We start from the raw sequence: 23531 nt of genomic DNA on the forward strand, positions 1-23531 counted from the left end.
GGAACACTTAGCGAACATGAAGACTGTAATTGCCACAGCAGAAGTAAATTTTGGACCAGATTAATTTTCATAAAAACTGATTTATCTGTTTCTCACTCGATAAGTACAATACTGGTTTACATGGACCATCCTATTTGATCTGATATGGCAATCCCTACTCTTGCATCCATATTTTGCAAAGTACTTTCTGCTTCTGACCTTTAGGACTCTGTCTCTAACAGTGGGTAAAACAAAATTCTTGGTCCTGCATGCAAGAATATATCAATAACTAACAATTCTTCACAATCACATTTTCTGCTTTTCTGGCAGTCTGTAATTTCAGAAGAATGAGGGGCTTCCTGAGCCAGAGCTGGCACAGTTACACTCTTGATTGACTTTTCCCATCACAATGACTTTTTATTTCCCTAAAATTCATGAATATTTTCCATATCCACTTTCCCTGTCAAACAGTTCCATAAATTAAATGCACATGTGAAGTATTTCTTTTAGCTTCTTTTGAACCTACTATGTGCCAGCAACATTTGATGCTCCTAGCTCTTACAACAGAAGAAACAGTGAACAATCATGTCCAATTCTTCAGATTTGTCACCTGGAACAAGGAGATAGGAAAAATCTAAAGGTCCCTTATTAAAACATCTTATTACCAGAAGTATATATACACCTACACATGTCATCAATGAACTGCAGCTGTTTCCCTGATGATTTCTGTGTGAGAGTTAAGATGGTGATTGTGCTTTGAAGTCTTTAACACAAGTTCACTTATCCAAGGAACATTCCTTTTTTACTGTGCACTTTTACTGTGCTTGCATCCTGTATATGGTCTGAAAAGGCTTATTTTCCTCCCAAGGCATAAACATTTTATTTCTTATGTTCTAGTATTTTAAAATGAAGTTACTATGCTACTATCAACAGAATTATAGTACCTGTCATTCAAATTTAAGTGAAATATCAACAGAAGCCATACTAAGAGTACTGAGGTAGAAAAGTTTCAGACAGAGGAGTGTGACACACAAGTTTATTTCCTACCTAAAGCATTAAAAGTTGCAATGTGTTCCCACATGTTCTCTGGTTGGTCAGAGTGGGGCTGCCAGAGAAGAGCATCAACATCATGCCTCAGGCAGAAGCATGGCATTTCTTTGGGATCCACAACAACTGAGAAAAGATACTGGTTGCTTCCAAGATTAATCTGAAACAAAACAAAAAATAACAGAACATTGGTTAGAAGGATAAACAGCAGATTCTGTCCTACATACTGCCAAAGTAAGGTGATCAGCAGCTTCATGTTTGTTACTTGATGAAATGTTTGAATACATTATGTGCATCCCACTGATCAACAGCTCAATACGCTACAGGTAGCTAACACATTTCAAGCAGACACAATTAAGTTTCTTGGGATAATATTTAGGGAAATATTATGTCCACTACATAAACAAATGGGAATGTGTTCTGTGTAGAAATGGTTTTCTAGGCTAGAGGATCTTAACCTAACCTAATGCTAGGAATATATTCGAAGTAATTATGCCTGGTTTTCAGCAGTGCCACCAGGGAAGGAAATGCTGTCCCTCTGCAGTGAAAGTTGGTAAGCACTGGAACAAGGATTAGTTAGAATACTACAGTTATGAAATGTCAACAATTTTTAATTTACTCACAATCAAATAATTACTACATTTTAGATTAGCAGACTCTTCACCAAGTATCTCTCCATCATGAAAAAGCATTCAGTGATTACTTCTATTCACCAGGCATAACCAATTACATAAGACAGACAAGCACATCCTGCTTCCTGAATAAACACGAGTAAGAATAAACAATAACATTAATAAAGCAAATCTTTTTCACTTGAGCTAGAGGAGACAAATGTAATTTTGCCACACAAGGCCAGCATAGCAACATATTTGACTAAGACTGCTGGCTGTTAAACCTATATTTTTCAGCTGGATCACTGCCATTGAAATACACCAGAAAAATAGAATCAAGTCTCTTTATAGAACAGGTATTATTAAGTCATCAATGTTTTAAATCCTTAGATTATAACTCAAGGTAGGAAATATTCCTATATAAATACTTCATTGTCTTAAATTCCCTAAAATTCTGGACACGCTTCACAAAGTTCTCTCCAACTTAAGAGCAAAAAGACATATACAACTGTATGCTACTCATGATGGTTTACTACAAAGGCGAAAAGCCATATCAGCCACACTTACGAAGGACTGACCCCTGAACTGTGAACACAAAACAGCAAACAATTTGCAAGAACAACTAAATCAAAGTGAAAATACACTCCTGTATGCTGAAAAATATACTGAAATACTCATGTTCCTCTGTCCTCCAAGAAGGAGCAAAACCACAAGATGACATATGAGGTTGGAAGGGACTTCTGGAGATACTCTAGTCCAATCCTCCTTGCCTAAAGCAGGGTCAGCTACAGCACGTTATACGTGCATGAAAATTTCTTACCCGCAGTAATTGTCCTTTAACCATAATGCTCTAAACACATTAGCCTTTGGATTACTTTTATGCTACCCATTGCTCCACAATGTACTGCTGCCTGCTAGAAGCAGTATACATCAGATCTGCCTTTCTTGATGCCGTGATATCATGTTCCTCCTGGTCTGTGAAATGCCTCTGGGGCACAAACTTCTTACCCTTCAGCGGAAGAAGCAGTAGTTTAAGCTAAGTTATTCAGAACTTTATTCAGTCTGGTCTTGAAAACCTCAAGGATAGAAGCTGCACAATCTTACTAGGCAACCCGATCCATGCTACAATCATGGTGTAAAAGCTTTTCCTTCCACCCACTTTGAACCTCTTGTTCCTACTTATGCCTACTGCCTCTTGCTTTCTTACCATGCATCACTGAACAGATAAAATCCATTTGAAGAGAGTTGCTTTAAAATGTTTTATTTTAAAATAAAATTTTAAATTACCAATTACAGATTTTATCTTATGACATATGTTACCTATCACACTGTAGCCACAGAACACATTAGTTGGAGCATGATAGCCTTTAAAATTAATCTTTTTTTCTCTGGCAGCACAGATGCATGTGCAGGCATATATAAACACACACACACACATATATATACACACACACACACACACAGAGAAATATACATATTTATTTGTACTGCCAAAAGAAAAAAAAAAATATATTTTTTAAGGAAAAGAACAAACCAAGATCTGTAAGACACCAACTTTAGACTTTTTCCAGAGCTTTTCTGAGGAAACAGGAAATTATGAACCAATTCAAAATCTTATCCTGTAACTATGACATTTTCTGCACAAGTTATTCTACACTTTGCATGACACAAGGTAATGATGAGCTATACCACCAATGTTTATTACGAGCTTAGTAGAGACATCTTGAAAAAATCCCCCAGCAACCCCAAGATGACAACTTAACCTGTGATGATTTCATATGACTGTTTTGTTTCCTGATTTAGCAAATGGACCAGATCAAGTCCCAACTTACTGTTAGTGCAGGTTATTTACAACCCAGATCAAGCCTCCTGTTGAAATATTTTGCCTACAATCTGTTATTTCCAGTGTGATTGACAAAGAAGTATCACAAAGTGATTTGTGCTCTACCTCCTTAGTGAGAAGGGTCAACTTTCTACCGGGCTAGCTGCAAAGTTACTGAGAAAAATGTAAGTTATCTATAAGAATTTTATGCCACTGAAAAAGACCCCTTTCTTATAATTATTCTTTAATAATGTAACTTTGCTTTTTCAAATGGCTCACTTGTGAAAGTAAATATATTTTTAAAACAGAATAAAGAGAGCCTTGTTTTTCCATTAAAATGACAGTGAAGAACACATATTGCTTCATAATTTCTGTTGCTACTTTGATTTTACATTATGGAAGGAAAATACGTGGTTTCAAGAGTTTGCACATATTTTGTTCCAATAACAGAATTTAACTTGCTTATCATTAAAAAATGATTTAAAATATTTCTGTAATAATTTGCAGCACTTACTACATGAGTGACTTTCAAGGTATCACCATCAAATCTGCACAAGCTTGCACTATCTTCAAGAAAAGCATCACATTCTTCTAATTCTTGAGCATTACAAGGTGGGTTTTCCTTCTCAGGGTTTGGATTCTGAAATAAAAAGACAACAATATACACCAAAAATCCAAGCTACTGAATATATATATACACATAAAAATCCCTTTTCATAACAAAAAAGTTCAATAGAACAGGAAGAGTTACTTGCATATATTTACATACTTAAAGATCAAGCTATTATGTACTTAATCCAAATGAACAGAACCGTTTCTGTTATGAAGGACAGGATGAATGGTAGGTAAAACAAAATCCATTTCAGTTTAAGGAAAGGCACATACATCACTAAAACACAGACAATAAATTCTCTTCTGTAAGTAGCAAAAGTATACGATCCTGAAAACCTGCACAGGTTTATTAAGTTTACATCAGTGTAAGCTTCTTCCAGTTTGCCACTGGAAATGTTATTAAAAAAGTCATTTTGTAGGTAGCTCTAAATACATACCTCTTTTTAGCTTTGCTAATAATTATTTAAAATTAATACTTTTTAATGCATATTTTTAATGCACTCAAACCAAGAAAGAAGCACATGTATTTTTTCACAGCCCAAAGTCGAAGAAAGGAAAACCCATCACTTTTACTATTAATTCAAGAGTAAGACAGAACACTACTGCAAAGAGAAACAGCTTACCTCTTTCTGCTAATGACATCTTGAATAATTTTCAAAGCAACCAACCTATGTTAGCTTTGTGATCTATTTAAAGACCTAATTGCTTGATAACAGAAAGGGACAGAAGGCAAAACCACACAATTTCTCATCAAGTATGAAATCATGTTGCTTCTTGTGCAGAAAAAAGACACCGTCTAGACAACTAATATAAGCTGAAAGCTGAGGCCAAACAGAACGTGTAAGGAAAGATTAGAGAGGGCACTGACTCAATTCATCTGACTGGGAGGAGTTCTTGACTTCCTATGCTCATTTCTTCACCCACTTCAGCTGATTATTAACTTTTTTTGGTTCAGTTCACAAAGTGAAGGAGATCAGCACTTTTTTTTTTAATTGCTAATACAATTTAAATTCAAAGAAAACAAACGTGAAGTTCCCAGTAAGTCTATGGTCTTAAGATGTACTATAGTATCTTGCCCACAAATTTATTTTAATAACACTTTTCAGCCATATTAAAAGAAAAGTAATAAGCCAGAACCAATATATCAAGACCCACAGGGAGTCACATTTCACAAGTTTCAGATGAGATGCCTTTTTCTATTTAAACCAAAAGGGAAAGTATCAAGCAAGCAGCAGTTAAAAATTACATTTTATTTTAAGCCTCCCTGTGTAACAATAATGCCAGAAAGTTCATGAGTCATACTTATGCCTTCATATGTTTTCCTTTCAAAAATGTCATTTACACTCACAGTCTATAAGTCAAACACAGTATCCCTAGGAAGACAGTATAAAAGTGTTGCTAACCTATTGATGAACAAGAAATAGACATCCTTCAAAATCACTTAAATCAACTACTTGAAAAGAAGCTGCCACACTGTAAGTGATGGGAACAAAATTTATTTTCAATACTAAATAAAGTATCCTGTTTTGGTGCACAGACACTATCATGTAAGCTAAATTCAGTCCCCCATGAACATACTGCTGTTCAAAGTATATTCGGAACTCTAGTGCCATTCCATTAACAACTTCAGTTAAAAATGAATGCAGTTAGGATTCTGAATAGTAACTGAACCAATGAGCTACGTTAATGAAGTGCAAATAACGATATCAAGAAAGACAACACGCAAATGTACAAGAATTACAAGTGTTTTACTTTCAACTCCTTACCATTACTTCAGAGGTAAGATGCATCAAGCTTTCAGCTATTTCAGAGCATTGGGAAGAGTCCATAACGACTTCCCCTCTTGTGTCACCAACTATTAGCTCTGGCCACCGGGGTCCCTCATTTTTCTTAATTAGAGAAATTTCCAAACTAAAATGCAAACAGAAGACAAAACTACTAATGAAAACACTGCATCCACTTCTCAGACTAGTAATCAAAAACTCTAAATGCAGATTTGAGCACTCCAAAGTGAATTAATAATGAAAATAATATAAAATCATTAGTATTCAGTTTATAAAATAAACTATTCTAATGGAAAATATTCTAATGAAAAACAGACCAAAGACACGTGATTTCTGAAAGCCTAAGAATAAAAACACTGAAGTCATGCAAGCGTCCTCAGAGTTTTTGATGTAAATGCAGTTTCCCCCAAAGCAGTCTTATTAAAATATTTTAAATATGACAGTGAGATGGCCCTGTAAAGAGATCTATTCAAATAGTAACAGTTTATTCGAAACCTAAGTACTACTTAAGTGTGCACCACCTTCATATAACATCTAGGACAAAAATACTTGTAATTTATAGCCCTCAAATACTACAATAATTTATCTACATCGTGTATCTAAAAATCATATCTCAGAAGACACAATTTCTGTAACCTGCAAAACAAACCAACAACAAACTGAAGAAAACCTGGTATAACTGTCAAGAATGACTAACTAAACAAACAGAAAACAAGAGACAGCCCAACATAGCAATACAGCAATTCCATTTAATTACTGCATTATACTAACAGATGGAAATAACAATAAAAATGAGTTATTTTTTTATTACATTCACTTTTTAGATATACTTATATGGCCTACAATGACAGTCGGTTACCTGACAGAAGAGGAAAACCTTCTAAGTTACTAATTATTGCATCACAGCAATAACTATTCAACGTTGAATTCATTGATAGTATTGATTCAGCATTCAAACGTTGAATCAAGTTTCTGAGGCAATCACACTGGTATTAGAAATAGCACACTTCTACAGAAGTGTGGAGCTAGTTTTATTCTTTCAACCAACATTTAAAGTGGTACTGCAGTACCAACATTAAGTACCAAATGCAATTTATTACACTGAAATGTGTAATTACTATTTTCCATTAAAACAGAAGCCCAATATTCGTGCAATATTGCTCACTTGACTGAGTAATAAAAAACCTGAGTTACTGTCCTGGGTTCAGCTACAGCAGTCATTTTTTCTCCTTCTTAGTAGCTGGGGCAGTGCTGTGGTTTTGACTTTCAGTCTGGGAACAATGCTGATAACACCGATGTTTTTAGTTGTTGCTAAGTAATGTTTACTCTGACCAAGGACTTTCTCAGTCTCATGCTTTGCCAGAGAGGAGGGGAAGCCAGGAGGAAGCAGAGGCAGGACACCTGACCCAAACTGGCCAAAGGGGTATTCCATACCACAGCACGTCATGCCCAGTATATAAACTGGGGGGAGTTACCCGGAAGGCCCAGATCGCTGCTCGGGTTGGGCTGGGTATCGGTCGGCGGGGGGTGAGCGGTTGTGTCCTCTCCCCTTGTTATTCCTCTTATCATTATTATTGGTAGCAGTAGTGGTTTGTATTATACCTTAGTTACTGGAGAGCTGTTATCTCAACTTGTGGGAGTTACATTCCTTCGATTCTCCTCCCCATCCCTCCGGGAGTGGGGGGAGGAAGGAAAAGGTGGGGGAGTGAGTGAGCGACTCCGTGGTTCCGTGTTGCCGGCTGGGCTTAAACCACGACAGTTACTCAGCAGAGTTATTTTTCACTATGATACGTAATAATCAACAACTGAAAAGTCACATTTTAGTATACAGTATTAGTATAAGGTATACACAAATATTAATCCCTCTAATTCTTTTGGACATTTCCTATCAATAGGAAGACTAAACCCCATATACAACCTTTTGTTCTCTCTAATTATCCATGTGCAGCTTTCATGGTCCACAGATGAATAGAGTTTTCCTTCCATCAAGGGAGGCTGATCTCTCAGTATTACACATATGTTATCAGGGGAAAAGCGCACTTTTATGTCATCCTTAGTGATGTCTTCAGGAAAGTGAACTGTTATTGTCACATCATCTTCAGTCTGCTGCCAGTAATAGAGAGGGTCTGCAACTGGGAAGATGCAGAATAATACAAACTAGATTACAAATGCTGTCCTGGATTCCAGTGTGCAATACTGGGAGATACAAAATACAAGTTTGTGGAAGAGTGGAAATGAACTTTTACTTTGAACAATTTACATAAAATATGTTCTTCTTATAAAACAGAGAAAAAGTTTTTAGTAATCAAGTTAATTTCTGTCCCTTTTCTGGATGGAGAGCATTTTATATTCATGTCTATACTCAAACATGCTGATACATTTATACAATAAGCTATTACTCCAAGTTTATTGTAGCATTACAAGATGGATAACCAAAATGCACTTAAATGCACTGAAACATTAATGATTAATAATTTGAAGAGACACCAGGTGCAGTGGTACTGACAAGCTACTGCACACTCAGAAGTACATGCCATTCAAAATGTGAACATTTTTTCTTACCTATTTTGCCAGAAGCTACATTGACTATTCAAGAGAAATTACTTTAGAAAACCAAATAGTCTTCATCTGCCTCAGCTGATGAAATAAAACTGCCTGCCCAGAGGTAATGACTGACTTTTGCTTCTGGGTCTAGAACCTGCCTGATGTCTATCTTGCTTATTAAACAGCTACAAGAGGACTTTTAAGAGAAATGTTTATACAAAAGGAAAGTGATGACAGCATAACTGGGTAGTGCATAGATGGTCACAGAAAAGACAAATACAGATGCACTCATTTTCTAAAAAGCAATCTTGTACATGTTATCTTCCTATTTAGAAGAAAGTTAAAGTATGGATAGACCCTTTGGAAGCTCTCAAGTTACCACAGCACAAGATTTCACCATTTGTATCAGCAACATTGACCTTGGAAGGATTCTTACACTGTTGCCCGTTACCACAAATTTCCTGTTTGCAATGGATCAGCCACTGGTGCTACAAGTATACTTCTCAGAAACAATTATTATCTGAGATACGACAACCTTCAAAATTCTAAACTTTGACGCAGATTATATGAAATATTAAAGGTTTTAATTTATGAGAAAACTGAATGACACCTAAGAAGTAGCTCAGACTTCTCATCTCCTCTCTTAAATAGGCATTAAACTTCTCTCTGAACTAGGAGTTCAGGTTCCAGTACTTTCTCTACCATTAGGTATCTGTGCCATGAGAAATTTTCTACAGGCATTACTGCAAGCAGTACTCCACATTACAGATTTCTGGGCTTTAGCAACACCGTATGTGCACAGCACAGCTCATTTCATGCATGTATGAGAGCCATATAGAGCTCTTTACTGTGCTTTTTTAATTGCACCTAGCACACAACTCAAGCTCCTAAAATCCTTAAAACACTGAATTATCTAATTCAGGTGAAAACTGCACAGACACTGCATTATGGTGCTCAGTGCACTGAAGAAGTCCCTCACCTCAAGATTTATACCTGCAGACTATTTGTATTACATGTACAATGTCACAGTTTTCACAGTGTGCACATTTATACATTCCAGAAAATTAATCTTTTTATATCATTTCCCAAACAGATTTTTGCACCATGGACAAAGATTGCACCAGTATCATTCAGTTAGGACTGGCTCATTAACTAATGCCTCATATTCAGAAGGAAAATAAAATCTGAAATAATATAACTACATAAACATACATATTACAGAGCTCAGTGATAATTATGATAAAACAACTTTATTAATAAGGTTTTATTTAATTTTGTTTTGATCTTAAAGGAAAAAGAAAAAGTATGGATACCTTCTGTTGAAGTTTATTACTGTTTCCTGAACTGCTTTTTCACTGGAGAAAAGAATCTTTTACAGGATTCTCATTCTTTAAAAAGAAAAAGGGTTGAATTTTTCTTTTGTTTTGTTTTGTTGTTTTTGTTTGGTTGCTTTTTTGTTTGTTTGTTTGTTTGTTTAGGTTTTGGTTTTGTTGTTTCTTTTTAGGGGGGGAGGGAATCTAAACCAAGAGAGAGAGCAGCCTATCACAATCTGCCAGGTAAGTCTTACCTTTCTTTTCCTTTGTTGCTTCTGCATCATCATTTTCTTCTGATTTGTTGTCTTCACCTTGCATAAATTTGAATGGTTTGTAGGAAACAATCATTAAACCATCCCCACTTGGCTCTATTGCTGCATAATGGGGGACTGATTTTCCTTGTAAAACTCTCCTTTTCAAGACTTCGTATCTATGATCACCTATAAAATAAATAAATAAAAAAAACCAATCTTAGCGGTAATATTTCTCTAGATGACAAATTATTATACAAGAATCTCATTACACTGAAATATACCAAGCAATCCTACCAGTTAAATCACAATACTGTAGTTTAAAAAGAAATTTCTCTTCTGTTTTCCAGTGAGTTTGTTAAATATGTAGATCTTAAAATTAATCTAACTAATCTAAAAGGGCAAAACATTGCCCTTTTTTCTTACGATGTCTTTGTTGATCACAGCTAAATCCAGCAATTAACAAAACCACTCACAGCCTCTGTACAAACAAATTTTCCAAATACTTTTGTTACATTCTTCACTGTGAGGCAGTGGCACAGGTTGCCCAGAGAAGCTGTGGCTGCCCCATCCCTGGCAGTGTTCAAAGCCAGGTTGGATGGGGATTGGAGCAACCTGGTCTAGTGCAAGGTGTCCCTGCCCATGGCAGGGTTGGAACTAGGTGAGCTGTAAGACCCCTTCTAGCCCAAACTATTCAATGATACTTTTTGAGCTGCTGTCAGAACCTGAGCAGCAATGAAACAGCTAGTGATAACACTTTATTCATATTGGAAAATGCTCATCTTCCTCAACTTTTGTAAAACACTGCCCTTTAAAAGGTCTGAGATGTTGGCTACTGGCATCAAGAACCATGCCATTCCCTACTGTGTGCCCAAACTCGTAAGTACTCATGACTCAAAACACCATGATGGTGGCAAGTTCCAGCACAATGTTTGTTCTTTTTCCATTAGAATCCTACTACCCACAGAGTCCTCAGTAATTGATCAACTTCTGAATAATAACCAGATGGTACAAATAGATTTTTAGCAAAAAACAACTTCATTAAATTCTCACAAGCGATAAAATTATCCCTAGGAATTGTTTAGTTTTTCACACTTCTGCTTCATCTCTTCATTAAAAAAATCACTCTACTTGTAAATAAAATTTTACTTAAACTTGTAACTCACTACCGGAGACATTAGACAAGACCAGATTATGATGACAAAAATCATCTATGCCACTCTAGTACTCCAAAATATGCTCGTTTGACCTCAACGTAAAGCTTAAGAGAAACATGGAATTTGTAGGAGAATACAGATGATAACGGATAAGCCACGAGTAACTTATGTCTTCTCAGTTGGTTATCTTGTTCGCTAAACAAGTGGCGTAGAGAGTAATAAATAGACTACGATGTAATTCTGGTACTTAATGGTGTTAACTAAGCCCCCCTCTTTCTCCTAAAAAGTTGGGGCAGGGTGAGGGTATTAACTGAAGAGATTCAACCATTCAGTTAGTGACAGAGTAAGAGATCTATACAATTCAAAGACTCCAAGCAACAGTAATCTGCTTTAAAAGATTAACAAATTACTTTATCTTAGATACATGATGACAGAGCATGTCTTTGTTGTAGTGGGAAGTTTGACACTCATTGTATGAGCTGCTATTGTTTGTGTCTCTCTTACAGCATTTTCTAACCTGTTAAAAGGCACTACAACCTCACAACTTGTCATTGTGTGACCAAACCTTTTGTAGAGTATTTTCAAACAACCTCCAACTCTTCCATTTTTTTTAAGTCTTTGTGATCTTTTTGGTAAGTTCATAGTACACGATTTTTCCTGTAAAGAAGGTCAGAAGGAAGCTAAGCATTTAGCTTTTTCTGGTTTTTCTTAGACTTCTAAGACAAAAACTAAAAGCATGACTTACTGTTTTTAAAAACATTACTCACCAGTAATATAAATGTAAAAGACTTACCCTCTTTGCTTATCTCTGCAATTGTAACCCATTCCAAGGTAATATGAAATCCACTTCCTTTTGTGTCCAATTCATCTTTTTCTACCCTAAGCAGCAGCACAGCTACTGAATGCATATCAGATTTTACAAATGAAACACTGTGTGCTATAATAAATGGACTTCCTAGTTCTTCATTAAACACAATCTAGAAGACAAAAGTGTAGTATAAAGTCAGCCAGTTAAAACTGGAAGTCTTGCTCTTTCTCAGAAAACAGTGAAAGGCTTCAGTGAATGTCAAATAGGTTAAACCTTGCTTCCCACAAACCTTATTGGAAGAGAGGTTATTATTGTTTATAATATAAAATTATTATATGGGCCATTAATCAAAGCACAAAGATCCACAAAAATGTCTGCATTATGGCTGTTTACTACAATAACTAGAAGCACAACTGACAAACAGAACAAGATCCATAAACACAGCATATCAAGCAGGGGAAATAGCCTCACATTCAAGATGTAGGCATTTCACCAAGGCCCTCACTACTTTCTCTAGGCACCCAAACATCCTGAAAATCTTTGTAGACCTTGACAAGAGCAAATAAGAAGATAAAAAAGTCCAGTGCCCTGGCTGTCAGTGTTTAATCATCAACCAGTACTGAGGGGACAAGGGTTCTCTTTATTTGGCTACTATCTTTACAAAGAGATTCAATTTTCCTTCTCTAAAGTTTTATGAAGGGGAGTAAGAAACAAAAACGTGTAGCGAAATGAAGAAGTATAATACCCATGCACAGGAGAAGCCAGGGTTGTAAGTTTTTAATTTTTTATGAATAGCATTTGAAAAAGTCCATCCAGTATTTAGATGGGCCTAGGTAAGCAGAGTACATAAATATGTCATACTGAAAGGTTAATAAGCACCACTGTAAACATGGGAAAAAAAAAAATCACAGAGAAGGACTGCACATCTTGTAGTTTGAGAAATTCAGCAATTGGTACTTTTATCTGGAAGTTTTAATTCTAGCAACTATGCATTTCAGCCTTTCTCAAAACCAGCACTTATTCAGCAGAAACCACAAGAATATAAAAACAAAATGAATCCAAACAGCAAAGAAGAAGAAACAAAATATTCTTTACCTGCTAGAACACTGGCACATGAAACAAAAGAATAAATGAAAAGGAATCAACCTAGTTGGTTCTATGATTCTCTGAATTCGAACTGCAGTGGCTGGACAAGTATAGGCTCAATCCAGCTGTTGTTACTGAAACCAGGTAAGGATTTATGGGGTTGGGATGTTAACATCACTGCAAACCACCGGGTGCTCTACATCAAAAAGTTAATTTCAGTGGTGACAAAACCTCATGGTTTTGTTCCACTGCTAAGTCCAATGTCACTTACTTACGCATCAGCATTCTCACAGAACAGAATAAAAACCAGTTGGTACTTATTGCCAAACATCTGAAGAACAGGATGACTAACTTTCTAGTTACTGTGAACTCTCAAAAGGTGTAAGGGAAGGAGCTGAAATCTTGCACTTCAGGACATATACCCAAGTCCCTGCCAATATTAAAACCTCCTTGACTGCTTCAGAAACTGCCCTCTAATAGAGAAAATAGATGTGAAACGTGCCAGATTTATACTAGGTTCATCTTTCATGAATAGAGAAGAACTAACCACAGACTACGAGAGTCATAGTAGCTCACGTAGAAATGGAACTTAAAATACATTTGCTGTGTTCAGGCAGACTACCATTATTAGTGTAGGAAGATCACAAAATCGCCTCTTCTAAAGACTCTTTGAAATAATTAATTACTTTGAAAGAATTTAATCATGAGAAATATAAAAAACATACTTCAGATGCAATTTTAACAACTTGAAAAACAATTTCAAGTAAAAATATTAAGTACCAGTAATTTTCCAGAGCTAAGTGCACAAACCACAAATCTCCTAACTTGAAAATGAATGTTGCTTTTAGCTTGGTGGGTAACAATGTCAGACTTCAAGAAATTATGTATATTATTCCACAGGCCAGTTGAAATAGAAAACAATAAAAAATAGGGGCATAAGGAAGGGAGGGCAGAATCCTAAATAGACATATAAAAGGGTAAGAGAAAGGGGAAAATGATGTTTAGAAAAACTTCCAACTAGACAATCACTTAGCCACCTATGTAGAGACATTTTTACTTAGATTTTTCATTCAGTCAAAATGTTCCCTTTCCAACACTTGCATTTTAGCTATTTTGTGCATTAAAAAAAATCACTTTGTCATTATTCACTGAACACAGTCCTGTAACAGTGATAGAGTTATGATTTAAAGCTTAATTATTCACAACATTACATACATGCAATTCTCATAAGAAATGCAAGAATAAGAATTATTTGGTAGATGTACAATTCTTAAATATGTTATTGCAAGACTTACCTCCCACTTTTCAGATGTACTGTTTCCACGCTTGCCTGATTTAATTAAATACAGTCTTCCTGTACCATCAGAAAGGGTAACCCATGTGGAAGATGAGAAGTGTATTGAGGCACAAAGGCGATTATCATAAGCTGTCAAATCTGTAGGTAGCCTGAAAACTTCTCTTGGTTTTTGCAGAGCAGTGTCCTAGAAGGAAACAAACAGTCACCTGCTAAGGCTTTACAAAGCATTTATCAATTTCAGTAACTATTACAAACAAATCTCAGTAGCAGTTCATCAGTTTCTTGGTGCAGTTGAGCATATTTGGAAAAAAGGGGGAGCAAGCATCATTCCCACATACGTGGAAAAGGTGGTGGGATTTCCTTATTGGTTTCTATTTACTGAAAACAGAAGTGTTCTATAATTGATATTTCAGCACTCGATCTTTTTCTTTCTATTTTACAGCACTAGTTATTTAAAAAAGGATTTTCACTGCTTCTCCCCTAGCATTACATATACTCACCCACCTCAAGTAATTCTAGTCGCAGTAAAAATGTGCAGACTTTAAAAGAAATGAAAGCCACAGAATTGTACTCAAACTAGTTCATAAAAACTCACTTCTGAATTAAAAGAATTTAGCCTATTCTGTTATGCAGAATATCAAGCTGATACAACATTTCTCAGCTTTCCTAGAGTGGCCATTTTATTAAGTAGAGAAGTAACAACTGTGATTAGCTAACAAAGCTGTACTAATTAATATCATATTTGCAAATAACTTTTCCATCATATTATGATTATACTATGGAGTTAAACACAGTCAGCAGCTGGTCACAAGGGGTATTCCCCAGGGGAACAGTATTGGGGAGAGATCTCTTTAATATCTTTATCAATACTCTGGACGAGAGGATTGAGTGCACTCTCAGTAAGCCTGCAGACAACACCAAGTTGGGTGGGAGTGCTCATCTGCTGGAGCGTAGGCAGACTCTGCAGAGGGATCTGGACAGGCTGGATTGATGGCTGTGGCCAATAGTATAAGGCTCAACAATGCTCAGCACCGGGTTCTGCACTTGGGCCACAACAACCCCATGCAATGCTACAATGCTACAGGCCTGGGGAAGAGTGGCTGGAAAGCTGCTTGGCAGAAAAGGACTTGGGGGTGCTGATTGATGGCCACTGAACATGAGCCAGTGTGTGCCCAGCCAGCCAAGGCAGCCAACAGCATTCTAGCCCATATCAGAAACAGCAGGGCCAGGGAAGTGATCATCCCCCTGTACTCGGCACTGATGAGGCCACACCTGGAATACTTTTTTGGGTGCCTCACTACAAGAAGACATTGAAGTGCTGCAGCACATGCAAAGCAATGAAGGGCAAATGAAGCTGGTGAAGGGTCTGGAGCACAAGACGTAGTGGGAAGCAGCTGAGGGAACTGGGGTTGTTTAGCCTGGAGAAAAGGAGGCTCAGCGGAGAACTCCTCGCTCTCTACGTGGAAGGAGATGTACCGAGGTGGGTGTCAGTCTTTGCTCCCAAGTAACAAGCAATCATACAAGACGAAATGACCTCAAGTTGCACTGGGGGAGTTTTAGATTGGGCATTAGGAAAAATTTCTTCACCAAAAGAGTTACCGAGCACTGGAACAGGCTGCCCAGGGAAGTGGTGGAGTCACCATCCCTGAAGGTACTCAGAAGACGTGTAGATATCGTGCTTCAGGACATGGTTTAACGGTGGACTTGGCAGTGCTGGGATAACGGTTGGACTCGACTTTAAAGGTCTTTTCCAACATAAAAGATTTCTATGATTCTACTATGGATCAAGATAAATCTATTTAGCATACTGTATTAATGGCACACTGCAATCTTATTTTTTAAGCCAAACTACAAGCATGGATAGTTTTTGAGCATGAAGAGAGAGACTAGAGTGAGCAAACAGCACAGATGATAAAACCCAATACATAACAGTAACTTTTTTCTTTTTAAAAAGGGAAAAAAGCCCCCAACAAAACATAAAAATAAATCCAGTATTCCCTGCAGTATAAACCTTACACAAATCAGCCTGATTGCATAACAGTGCAAAACGAATGCTAGATTACTGATTTCATCTATATCACTAGTTAATTGTTCTCAGAAGTCCTGCTTTAGTTCTGTGTTGCCTTCTTCATTTCCTGCTAATTCTAACAGAAGAAACTGCTTTTGTGCTGTAAATTGGATTTCCAACTGTAGTCATTAAGTACAAAGGCATGTCTTCCAGGGCATATTTTAGGGATTATTCTTTATCTTGTGCCTTCACTCTCGCATATAGCCCTTTCTTTGCTGCTTAAGGCTTTGTAACTGTCTGCCTATTACTCGGCTTGCAGAATGCCAGCAATGCCACTGCCTGCACAAGACTACGATTTACCTGCCTTTTGTGAGTTAAAGTAATCTCTGAATGTCCAGAAGGCTTGTTAGAAAAAAAACACCTGAACAAATATTTATGATTTGAAAAGAACTTGGCACTGCAGTTTATAAAATGGTCAGAGCATGCTTTATCAGCAATTCAGCTTGATTTACTTACAAAGTAGATCAGGATGCAGTAGTAAGAGCAGAAACAAAGTATTCTTACAGGAAAACATAAGACGTAGACTGCAGATTCAGCAACATCAGTGATATCTCTGTAATCTTTCAAATAGCTGAAATAGAACTTGACTGTTCAAAGCTTTTCAACTGAACTAAGTAGCTGCTAAATAAAATAGGCTGGCAGTGTGTCACAAGTGAGGTCCCCACAGATTGATTCCAGGCCCCATCCTGTTCAACATCTTCATAAATTACCTGGATGATGAGATTGAAAGCACCCTCACCATATTTGCTGATGACACCAAACTAGGTGATGAGGTAGACATGTCTTGCACAGACACCCTGACAGCCTGGAAGAGTGGAGTAGCAAGAACATTGTGAAGATAAACAAAGGCAAGGTCCTGCACCTGGGACAGAATAACCAAAGAGCACAGTGCCAGCCAGAATCTGTGTGGCTAGGGAGCAGCCCTGCCGAGAGGAACTAGGGTGTCCTGGTGGACAGCAAGCTTAACATGAGCTAGCAGTGCACTGCTGCAGCAACATGGGGAAATCATGTCTGGGGCTACATCCGCAGAGGCATTACTAGCAGGGACAGAGACATAATCATCCCACTCTGCTCAGTGCTTGTCAGGCCACATCTAGAGTACTGTGTCCAGTTCTGGTCCCCACAACTGAAACAGACATGGACAGACTGGAAAGGGTGCAAAGAAAGGCCATGAAGACAATCAAAGGGTTGGAGAATCTGCCCTATGGGGGGGAGACTGGAGGACTTACGTCTTGTCTCCCTGGAGAAGATTCAGGGGGGACCTCATGACAGTAGTCCAGTACTTAAACAGCAGCTACAAAGAGGACTGAGGCTTTCCCTTCACAAGTCACAGAGAAGACAAGGGGCAATGAGTAAAAGGTGCACCAGGAGAGGTTTCAACTCAACACAGTAGAAATTTTACGGTGAGAACCACCAATGACTGGAACAGTCTCCCCAAGTACATGGCAAAGTCCCCATCACTGGAGGTCTAAAGTACTAGATAATCTCATCTAGGCTCCTCTTCCCATGAAAGGTTGCAACCTATTATCTTCTGAGGTCCCTTTGAACCTACACTGTTCAATGACAGCAAAACAAATAGTGGACACTAACAACATAATTCAAACAAACAGAAAACATTCACTACCTTGCTCCTTATACTGATTCATAGACTTCAGAATCTGACCTCAGGTCTCCAAGAAGGTCTTCCAGTAACAACAAACAAAACTAACTTTTGTTATGGTCCCTTCCCCTCATCTCGCAGACAGTTTTATTTATATACACGTATATAATAAATGAAACAAAATTAGATACAACAGGTTTTGGTGGATACTTTGCAGCCTAGTGTACCTACATATATTTGAACAAATAAACAGTCATCTCTGGAAAAAAACGTGCGTGACTGGCCTTTAGAGATCAACATTTCCCTTTTTAAACCCAATCTACCTTCTCAATAGACTATGTTGAGAACATAACTAATGGTCACAGAGCCAATGAAACTGGTTTTAGTTTCATTTTACTAGGTTCATTTCCAGTCAGTTGAGCTACAATTATTTTAAAGGCCCACAAACCAGAAAACTCTGCTTAAAAATGAAGAAATTCTTCCCTTGTTACTAAAAATCAGCATTAGTGTCACTAAGATGGAAAGATATTTAAGTAGAAACAGATCTCTAAAACAGAAAAAACAGAATTTGAAGGAAAAACATTACAGGGACAGATCTGAAGAAAGATATTTACAAATATGTAAAAAGAAACACTAAAAAACAGAAGCACATTACTGTATTGAAAATGGGGGTGGAGGAGACAAGAATTTATCTACTTTGTGCCACACAAAATGCACTCTCTTACTACAGTATGGGTAAGCATGAGATTAAGAAATAGCAGTGAAAAAATACCAGATTAAACCAGCAACTCATCACAAGCCCTGAGCTTTCAGCTGCAAATAATTTTATTTTCTAAGCATCTCCTGTCCTTCTATTTTCACTTAGTCAGTGGGTAGTTGGGGGTAGGAAATCATCCATATACATATCTACTTCCAGAAAAAGAAACTCACTCATTCTGATCTATGAAATAAAGCAAAAATATACATACAAAGCACCATCTTTAAAAGAGTTCTTTGCACTTCAGCACATGTATCCACTGCAGAAGGAGCACACTTGTGCATGCAGAGCATGCAAGGGCCTCATTTGTTGAGAATCCTGTATTTGAGGGGATTTCATATCCTTCGTATTTTCCAGATGTTATTAAAATCATATGCATTTAAAACATGTTCAAATGTAAGCAAGAGGAATTGGATTTGACTAAGTACCATTTTAATAAGCAAGAGCAAGAACGAGCAGATGACAAGCAGATAGCCTGCTTGCCTTTTGGGTCTACTTGAATTCGTATTAGAGATTACTGTGTGCTCCACAAAAGCACAACGGCTGTTATGAAACCTGCAGTGGAAAAGATGCAGATTTGATTTTTAATTATTGAAAACATTCAGGGTCACTCTGTAGATTCAGTTGCATCATTGTGCCCCTTGAACTATTCCACTAATTTATAACACATACAGGAAGGAAGAATGAAAGAATTGAACAAGCACACCCCAACAAAGCAACCAACCAAAAAAACCCCAACCCAACAACAAGCCTACAACACAAACAAAACAAACAAAAATCCCACAATTAAGGTTTCATAGAAAGGAAATTCTCTACAATAAGTGTTCCACTGTAACTAGCAATGACCACGGTGTCTAGGGAAAAAAATAATAAAAACTCTCATGCATCTGATCATGGAAAGAAGCATCATCACCCCTCTTAACAGTGATTTACAGGGCTATACTCTGGAACATTACAGAAGACCACATTTTTATCAGCCTTCAAGTAAATCTTAACAGAAAGCTTCAAATAGTTTTGAATGTAATTAAAATAAAAACAAGCATCAACCATTTACTCTTCTAAAGCTCACATCGGATTTACCAGCACTGAGCAGGAAAGTCAAGACTCAACAGATCTGAAAAAAGAGAAAAATAATCTTCATTACACATTACAAAGCCTCCCTCTTAATAGGCAAGAAAGGAAATGCTCTTATTTACAACCTTTCTGTTCACTAATTTAACTTCAGGCATTTATCAGAACAGTCTTACCTCAGCTCAACAAGAAGCAGCATGGACTGTCTTGAAGCTGGAACACAACCTGTCCTCAAAACCCTTCTGTATCAGATTTGCTTTTGACATACTGTTTCTCGGTTCACCACCTGGTTAACAAGGGTTAGTAGTAACCCCACAGTTCAGAAGTATGAGTGGATGCTGAGATACTATAGTCATGAATTACATTAGCAAAAACTGATTAAAAGAACTGTAGTCATTTTACCAAGTGTCAGGTTTCCTCCCTGTAATCATGTTTAAATGAGAGCTAAACAGTTTCTTTAAGAAAAAACTAGATGAAGCTTCTTGTCAACCCAATCTCTACTTTTTTTCACTCCCAAGTAAAAAGGCATTTACCTATGCTTTTTGCCTTCACAGAAAACATCTTCTGAAACACCTAAATTGCAGGCATGAGTCATGATTTATGGACAACTAACACACTGCCATATTAGTATCAAAGTTGCAACCAAAATAGGAAGGAGAACTAGAAATAATTATGTGTTAAAAAGCCTATGTGTTCTTTCACTTTGGATTTAGGATAAGCATGTTAAACTGTTACATCTTCTGTTTTGAAGATGAGTGACTAATTCTAACTGTGGCCATTGCTAACTTGTAAGCTATTCTTGGCTGAAAACAGTATTATTATTTGTAATACACATTTGCCTAATATATGGCCAAGCACATTTGTAATGAGACACCTTGTTGATGTTTCTGAATACACACTCCTTTTTATACATATGCAAACACTTTTCCTTGCAAAACAGGCCACAACACAGTCCTGTGTATTAGGACACAAGTTGGCAGCTATTTATTTCACAGGCGGGTGGAACTGAAACTCGTGACTAGATATTAACCAAGTGCCATTTTCCTGATGACTACAAGAGCCCTACTAGTCCTATGGAAGAATATTTACTATTTCAATTTACTGCACATAAAAATGCAAACTACTGCCTGTTTTAAAATCCTTTATCTAGTAAAATCCTTTATGTGCTAAGAAAGAAATCCACACACTTTAGTGCCCTCCTAATAAAGGAATGAATTGGGTGTCCGTGTTGTGCTGGCAGTGGCGAGCTGCAGAGGTGACCTCTGTAAGGAGAGGCCAGGGCTGCCCCATGCCACATGTGGCCACTTCTAGTCTCCAGAGGACCACAGTGGGGCAGATATCCCCCTGCAGCCCATGGAAAACCCAAGCCCAGCTCCTGGTAGGAGCTTTGTGTGACTTTGTTTCTCAACATCCTCCTCCAGCTTTTTTGGCAATAAATTAATTTCCCCAAAGTTGAGTCTGTTTTGCCTGTGACGGTAATCAGTAAGTGATCTTCCCGTTTTTATCCCAATCCACAAGTTTTTTCTATTTTCTCATTGTCTTGTTGAAAATGGGACACAGAGTGCCTGGGTGCATGTCTGGCTGTGAGCCAAGGTTAACCAACCACAGGGGGAAAAAAAACAACACAGAAAATGATGTTGTGACACACCACTCTTCACAGGAGGCTTTCCTTTACAAGCTTCTTTCTTTTAGATGCTCCTACTGGGAAACCAGATATCTCAAAAGATTTGGAAGAAATCCCAGAAGATTATTCTATCTCGGCAAGAGTCTGCCAAAGGCTCCAACTGCTTCTACATTCTATGAAAAGTAAAGGAACCATTCTGCAGCTTCAGTTTTCCGCCTACCGTCCTTTGGAAACCTGTATTCCCTGAAAAATCTAGAACTACCATTTCTGGATTTTTCTCAGCTTAGTCTTGGACTAGTAATTTCCATCACAGAACCCTTCACAGAGTAAGCCACGCTCTCTCAAAATATCACATATCTCCTTGTGTTTTTTGTACTACAGGGTTACAAGTCAAATTTCTTGGTAGCATGACAAGTACTACAATTGCAGGTACCAGAAAAATGGTGCCTATAGAGCTGTGTCCTTTCCCCTCCAGAATGAAGAATAGCTCTGTAGTGCAAACTAGTGCATCCATGCATTAAAATAGCTCAAAATAAACCAAGTTTTATTACTTAAGAACATGAGTATAAAAGCAGAGAACTGTCACGTTCATCAGACTTGGCTTGCTTGCTTACACTCAAACATTTCAAGTTTGCTCAGGGCCACCAGCATCTTTTGCTTCCAACAAGTGACGCCCAGAGTAAGCTGTTAGCCCATAATGGCTTGCATTTCTAATCGTAATGCATACAGCTTCTTTCTCGCCTTGTATCTACAATGTCAGGATTTTCACATTAGCAAACAAACGTCAAGTAGCACAGGAGAGAAAAGAAGTGTCAGCAACTGGAAGTGTGCACTCTTTTTTCTGCTTGTCACCATGTCTGTCTTCCCCAGATTGGAACCAGATGACTGGAAGCAATACTGCAATACTAATAATGATAATATGTCAGACACCTCACTTTAAATCCCTTCAACCTTCCTGGTGAACAGCACTTGCGTTAATCTACTCATCTTCCAAGCAATAGTTTTCCTCAGTTTTTGCATTCAGCTCCTACCTGCCATATTTTCTATCCTGTCTACCCCCCATCTTTTCAAATTCAGTGATTTTTTAAAAAAGTTTATTCTTACCAGAGTCACTGACAGATTCATAATCCTTCCAAACTGATCAACATAGTAGACATTATCCTGGTACCAGGAATCAAGATGAAGATAATTATACATGCCAAAAGCACGCATGTGGTCAAGGGTATATTGATCATCACGAAGTTTCACTTCTGCTACAGCTGGTGGGGATAAAAAAAAAGGAAAAAAAAAGAAAAATACTATTAATCATTTATTTATCATTTAATAATTGACAGCACAAGCATAATTTAAAAATAATTCTTCCATCATTTGTCAATAGGTCTGGCTTATTTGAACAAAAATACATAATGTGTACATAGTTTAAAATTTCACCATAAACTTGGAATGCAGGTCACCTTCACTGAATGCCACTGCAGTCATTCACTGAGACCATGCAGTAACTGTGACCATTTAGTGGCCCATGGTGCTGGGTTGACCCTGGCGGGACATCGGATGCCCACCAAAGCTACTCTGTCACTGCCTTCCTCAGCTGGACAGGGGGAGAAAATATAACAAAAGGCTCGTGGGTCAAGAAAAGGACAGAGTTCACTCACCAGTTACTGTCATGGGCAAAACAGACTCGAGCTGGGGAAATCAGTTTATTACCCATCAAATCAGAGTAGGATAAAGAGAAGTAAAACCAAATTTCACAAACACCTTCGCCCCACTCTTGCCTTCTGCGCCTGGGCGCAACTTCACTCCTGATTTACTCTACCTCCTTCCCCCTCCAGCGGCAGAGGGGAATGGGGGTTGTGTTCACATGTCATTTCTGCTGCTCCTTCTTCCTCACGGAAGGACTCCTCATACTCTTCCCCTGCTCCAGTGTGGAGTCCCTCCCCCAGGGGAAACAGAGTAACAGAATCATAAAACAGTTCCGGTTGGAAAGGACCTTAAGTTCTTCATGAACTTCTCCAAAGAGAGTCCTTCCCACGAGCTGCAGTTCTTCATGAACGGCTCCAGCATGGGTCCTGTCCATGGGTGCAGTCCTTCAGGCACAGACTG

General features: G+C 37.7%; 1 protein-coding gene across 1 annotated transcript in view; it reads right to left on the minus strand.

The window, feature by feature from the left end:
- The window catches only part of NUDCD1 (NudC domain containing 1), a 25563-nt gene extending 2881 nt beyond the window's left edge, over positions 1–22682 (minus strand). Inside the window, exons 1-8 of the mRNA XM_010021766.1 lie at positions 22536–22682; positions 14310–14495; positions 11914–12097; positions 9967–10152; positions 7774–7981; positions 5838–5982; positions 3974–4099; positions 1027–1186 (exon numbers count right to left, since the gene is read on the minus strand). Of these exons, the coding sequence (XP_010020068.1) occupies positions 1027–1186; positions 3974–4099; positions 5838–5982; positions 7774–7981; positions 9967–10152; positions 11914–12097; positions 14310–14495; positions 22536–22643 (1303 nt within the window). The 5' untranslated portion in view covers positions 22644–22682. The remainder of the gene's footprint in view (positions 1–1026; positions 1187–3973; positions 4100–5837; positions 5983–7773; positions 7982–9966; positions 10153–11913; positions 12098–14309; positions 14496–22535) is intronic.
- Between the last annotated feature and the right edge of the window lie 849 nt (positions 22683–23531).

This window comes from Nestor notabilis, unplaced genomic scaffold (genome assembly GCF_000696875.1).
Source record: "Nestor notabilis isolate BGI_N333 unplaced genomic scaffold, ASM69687v1 scaffold2030, whole genome shotgun sequence".
Lineage (NCBI taxonomy): Eukaryota > Metazoa > Chordata > Aves > Psittaciformes > Psittacidae > Nestor > Nestor notabilis.